Raw genomic sequence first — 5,516 nt, 5'->3', positions numbered from 1 at the left:
CAAGGATCATGTGACACAGAAGACTGGAGTAATGATGCTGAAAATTCAGCTTGGCCATCACAGGAATACATTTTTACATTACATTTTACATTACATTAGAATTACATTTTATGATATAATAAAACAGTAAACAGTTATTTTAAATTGTAATGATGGTTATTTTAAATTGAAATATTTTACAACAAATTATAATAATATTTCAGAATATTACTGTTTTTACTGTATTGTTACTGACCCCAAACCTTTTAACGGTAGTGGATAAATAGTCAAATACACAAATCTATTTTAGTCATATTTTAACTGGCAAACCAAAGCTGTGTCAATTTTATAAAACATGTCACACCTCAGCAGTTCCGCAGTCACACTCCTCGCCTTTTTCAACAAAAGCGTTTCCACAAACTGAGCCTCCATAAAGTTCACCCTCATTTGGCATGTCTAGTAAACAGCTGGTGTCATAGCTCTGCAAAAACGCTTTTAAGGATGATTGACTGCAAGTACTGAAGGAATCAGGGTAAACATACCTGTTGGAAAAGTATGTAAGAAAATTATGGGCTGTGAAAACATTAAACCGCAGAAAAAATGTCATAGTTGCCTATCTCTTGTGCCATTGCATAAATGCATTCTAATCAAAAGTATTTTCAATTAGCCTCACCCAATGGTGTCTGACATAATGCAGCCTTTGCCAGAGGAGCATCCACAGTTTGGATCATCATGTGACATGCCCAGATTATGCCCCATTTCATGGGCAATGGTAGAAGCCACTGCAATGGGATTTTTATTATGGTCCTTTGTAAAGAAAAAAACATCTTATGTCATTAATATTATTCACCACAACCAAAGCTTTCTTTCAAACATTAGGAAAGTACTGTACCATTTCTTAATCTGTTCATTTACATATATAAACATATGCTCATAATTATACCTCATTCACAGCACCAGAGGATGGAGAGCACATAGCATACACTGTAGCCAAACCAACTGTAGATCCTGCAAAATCTACAGCACTGATTAAAAACAAAAGAGAGAACTTAAGGCATTAAAGGATATTTTTGTTGTTCCATACTATTTTAAAAAATAAAAATAAACGTTTTAAAGCTTGCGGTAAGACACATTTTAAAGGGAAGTGTTTAGTGTGAGTAAAAATGTGGCATTCAGAGCACAGAAACTGATTAAGATGAGCAGTCAGTGACTCACGTAATAAAATGGGCATTGTCATGTTTCTTCCTCTTGAGCAGGCTATCCTGACGCCATTGTAAAAACCGTTCCAGAGTAAGATTTGGTATATGGCTGACATCAATCAAGTCTCTTTGAGACCAAATCTCAAGTCCAACCAACCTGACACGTATGTTTAATGGCCGGTAAAGCTGAACATGAGCAAAATAATTTCTATAAATATTATTTTGAAAATCATATTGTAATCACCAACCAGGTATAATCTGTTAATTAATTTAAGACCAGTTGTATGAATAATGAAAGTTGTATGATACCTTGTCTACGTGATTTGCGACCAACATCATTCTTTCTTTAATCTTTTTTAAACTTCCAAACGTGTTATACTGAAGAAAAATGTGTAGATATATTTTAACAATATAAACACAACACATCAGTATAAGATATTTTTTCCATCAACCAAATTCATACCTCTGTATGATCAACGACCAAAACCATCTCAACAATCCGCTGTCCTCCTCTGGGGGCTTTGTTTTTCTGAAGAGCAATTGAAATAAAGCTATTGTCATAAAACTGTTCATGGTAAACACATCATAAATAAGTTGTTGAGGTACAAATTAAACATGCTGCTTAATAATGAAATAAGGAGCAAGTACAGGTTTTATTTTCTATGTTGGAAACAACACTAAATATATGGTTAAATATATGACGCTAAATATATTTCTCATATAATAAGCTTACATTCAACAAGAGATTGTTACTTGCTTGAATAAATGTCATTAATTAACTGCATGATTCTGCCATATGGACATTACTTTGACATAGTCACCTCTGATAACAAACTACTCTTCATTGTAATGCATCTCCTGTAAAGCTGCTTTGAAACAATATGTATAAAGCGCTATACAAATAACATGAATTTAATTGAATCATTAGAATATCATTACCATATTTTTGCCTTTATACAGCCCACTAGACTTTGGACCAAGGTTATAGACTGTGTCATTAATGTATCCAAAGGCCCCTTGCTTGGTCCTTAAATGCTCTTGCTTATAAATAGCATGGTCGCCATCCAAAGACTCTTCTAGGGGCTCAATCAAATAAACTTGATTTTTGACCATCAGAAACCCTCTAAAGGATGAAGAAGATACAATATTTTAAAGAGGGAGAAGTGTAGGAAATATTTGCGGGTCAGTAAACACTAGACACTATCCAAAGCAACTTATTACAGGCACAATCCAAAAAATGAAACTCTGAAATACGTATATTTTTTACTGTACACAAATCAGACTCAGGTTATATATACTTTATTTTAATATATATATATATTTTAATTCATTTAACATTCAATCATGTCTAAAGTTTACATAAAAAAGGTTTAAATAGAAAATGTTCTTACTCCATTCCAGAGCAAAGTCCAACACTGACTGAAGAGTCTTCAAAATCATGGACATGTCCCTGATAGTAGCAGTGATCCTGAAGTCAAAAACAGCTTATGTACAGTTAAGCAGCAACATTCACATACTGTGTCAGACAGAAATAAGCTATTTTACTGTTTAAACATACAATGTTGTCTGAAGATTTTGTCTCTGAAATCCCATCTTCGGTATAATGTGAGAGGGTGTAATGTTTTCCTAAAAGCTCCCTGTTGAATCAAAAATTTTATTGGGTTGGGTATGAATACGAGGCATTATATACATTTCTATATAGTCACATTCTCACCTATTTTTGTGCAAAGAAAGTGTGAAGTTCCTCCCATCTACAGCCAAATCATATTCAAGTTGTTCAGGATATGTCTAAACGGGTGAAAGCAAGCACGCATGAATAAAAGTCAAATCAAGCATCCCAAGAGATGTCAATAATATTTCAATTTACAAAACGAATCTGAAAATGAGCGGACCTTGAGAGAAGGGGCGCTCCTTCTCGCTCGTTCTTTCAGTGCCTGAGGTCGGAGCCGGATCACATCATAGCGCATCACATGAGGCAAAGCTGGATTCGCTGCCTCAAGGTTCTCTAAAGCAACAGTGAATAAACAAATCAGTATGTGTAATCAGTAAATTAAAAACACATCACGCACTGTGACATGATTCGCGCTGTAAAAGGATTCTCATAATTCTGCGCGCTCACCCCATGTATAAACAAAAGAAAGCAGCGATATAAATAATCCAGTGTATCGCATAGTTCACTGTCATGAGGACTCGCTCCGGGACTCATGGGCTGCTGTGGGAACTCGGCTAGCCTACTTGAAAGTTAAAGCTCCGCCTCGGTTATCCGGTAAATTAGCATAAACAGACGACGACCTCCTCATGCGGTAACAGCAAACCGGTCACTAATGAGTCACAGCCCAGTAAATGTGTCAGTAATGTTTCGAGACACAACAATTAAATAAACTTTTTTTTGTTTTTTATAAACGATTTCTAGGCTATATATGTAGGCTACCACACAGAATGGTAGCCTATCTGAAAGGAATGTACTTTAGATTTTGTAGCTTTAGTATCTTTTCAACTCTGTAACTGGAGTGAATATGCTTGTGTATGTATTTCTGTTCAAATGAATACCTCAAAACCTCACAGAATCCACTGATATTAGGGTAAGATGGGGAAAGATACACACCTAAGTAGAATGTGCATTTACTTTTAAACTAGCATATATAGAAAGTTTAGCATGTACAGAATGATGATGCAGCCATGTGGTATTAAGGGAAATCATAAGGGTGTCCTAGAACAAAATGTAAAATTATTCATAGAGGCCCACAACCAGGGTAAGAAGCCCTATAGGCTAAACCTTTGCAGAATGTATAAATTACTTTTGATATCATTTTATTTTATTTTATAGATATGATAGATATCTTTTTTAAGTGACATTAATATGAAAATACTAAATTAACTATTCTATTTAAAATTGTGTTTTGACAATTTAGTTGAATAATTGAATAACCAATAACAGACAAGGCACAATCCCAGTAAAAGAGATAATCTGAAAGCTAAATTTATTCTATGACTTACATATGAATATATAAATATTTAATTGCTCAAATTTTAATTGAGGATATGTTATAATAGCAACACTGTGAATTCAAATCGAATGATTTGCCAATAAGTTTTAATGAATAACGAAGATGACGAAAATATGTGGTGCATATCTTACCCCTATTTTTGTGCCACTTTCCCAACAAAAATTATGTCATCTCCTGGAGGATGATGTCATTGAGGAACTAGGTTTTGTTCGTTATTACAAAAAAAAACAAAACAAAAAATCAGTTGGGACATATAGTGAAATTGTGGACACAGGAAAAACATAAAATGATTACCATTTAAAACAACATTCCAAATAAAATGTAGGCTTGTTTTAATATTTTGATTAGAAAAAAAGGAAACTAAAAGAAACACTTGGAATATTAGTTATTAATAATTATTAATATATTGCCAAGGACATGAAACAGTAATAATGAAACAATAAAAAAATTAACCACTTGTTCACTTGATTGTGATTATCGCGTGAGAGAACTAATATAATTTCAAATTGTTCGTTTGTTGTCAGTAATACTTTAGCCAATATATTAAGATATTAATATTAATATGCGCAGGGCCGGATTTACGCATAGGCATTCTAGGCACGTGCCTATGCTTGCTCGTTCAGAGGGGCCCAAACACAATGAAGAGATATATAGGCTAATATTTTTGTTATACTATGGGATATATACAACAGTAAAAGAACCAAAACCCCAGAAGACATTGGGCAAATAAATATAACAAATAGGGTAAAAATGGCTAACTATTTCCATGTCTTCAACTTTTTTTATGTACGGAAATCAGCTTTCTTTCTCCAGTTCTCTCTCACAGACAACACAGTACAGACACGCACTCGCGGTCTCGCACACACACACGGAGACGCTGACAGAAACTTCATCAGCGCTGCGGCTGCCCCGCGAATTTATCAATAAAATAGTTTCGCAGCTGAAAAGCTACATGACATTTCTCAGTAGCGAGGTTCTTGAAGCAGTTCAACTTAAAGATTCGCTATTAGTAGATGCTGCTGAATACTGCTGAGAGACGCACGGACGCGAGTTTTCACACAATCTCTCGCTCTCCCTCTCTCTCTAATTACTGCGTTAGACTGCATTAATAACTGCGTTAGCCTGCATATCAATGGCTCAAGCCTCTGTTATTACCTCTAAAATGACATTTTGGAATTTGCACAAAATCGGATTTGGGCTGACAGTCTGAAAGAGGCTTAAGTTCTCAAACAAATTAAGAACTACATTCGATTTGATTGAACGCAAGCACTTATTGCGATAGAAAACACTGTAACGGTTTCCACTGATTAAGAAATATTTTTGTTTGCTT

The 5,516-nt window shown here is 34.6% G+C and overlaps 1 protein-coding gene across 1 annotated transcript in view; it reads right to left on the bottom strand.

Annotated features, from left to right (window-relative positions):
- The window catches only part of LOC107676563 (disintegrin and metalloproteinase domain-containing protein 8-like), a 7,558-nt gene extending 4,180 nt beyond the window's left edge, over positions 1–3,378 (bottom strand). The window contains exons 1-12 of the mRNA XM_016471135.1: positions 3,298–3,378; positions 3,071–3,183; positions 2,893–2,966; positions 2,737–2,815; positions 2,570–2,646; positions 2,118–2,301; positions 1,642–1,707; positions 1,488–1,556; positions 1,195–1,364; positions 923–1,004; positions 653–786; positions 344–521 (exon numbers count right to left, since the gene is read on the bottom strand). Coding sequence (XP_016326621.1) covers positions 344–521; positions 653–786; positions 923–1,004; positions 1,195–1,364; positions 1,488–1,556; positions 1,642–1,707; positions 2,118–2,301; positions 2,570–2,646; positions 2,737–2,815; positions 2,893–2,966; positions 3,071–3,183; positions 3,298–3,349 — 1,278 coding nt within the window. The 5' untranslated portion in view covers positions 3,350–3,378. The remainder of the gene's footprint in view (positions 1–343; positions 522–652; positions 787–922; positions 1,005–1,194; positions 1,365–1,487; positions 1,557–1,641; positions 1,708–2,117; positions 2,302–2,569; positions 2,647–2,736; positions 2,816–2,892; positions 2,967–3,070; positions 3,184–3,297) is intronic.
- Between the last annotated feature and the right edge of the window lie 2,138 nt (positions 3,379–5,516).

Source organism: Sinocyclocheilus anshuiensis, unplaced genomic scaffold, assembly GCF_001515605.1.
Source record: "Sinocyclocheilus anshuiensis isolate Anshui unplaced genomic scaffold, SAMN03320099.WGS_v1.1 scaffold204, whole genome shotgun sequence".
In the NCBI taxonomy this organism is placed as follows: Eukaryota; Metazoa; Chordata; class Actinopteri; order Cypriniformes; family Cyprinidae; genus Sinocyclocheilus; species Sinocyclocheilus anshuiensis.
Note: the sequence above shows the minus strand (reverse complement) of the source record. Positions and strands in the feature narration are given on the sequence as shown.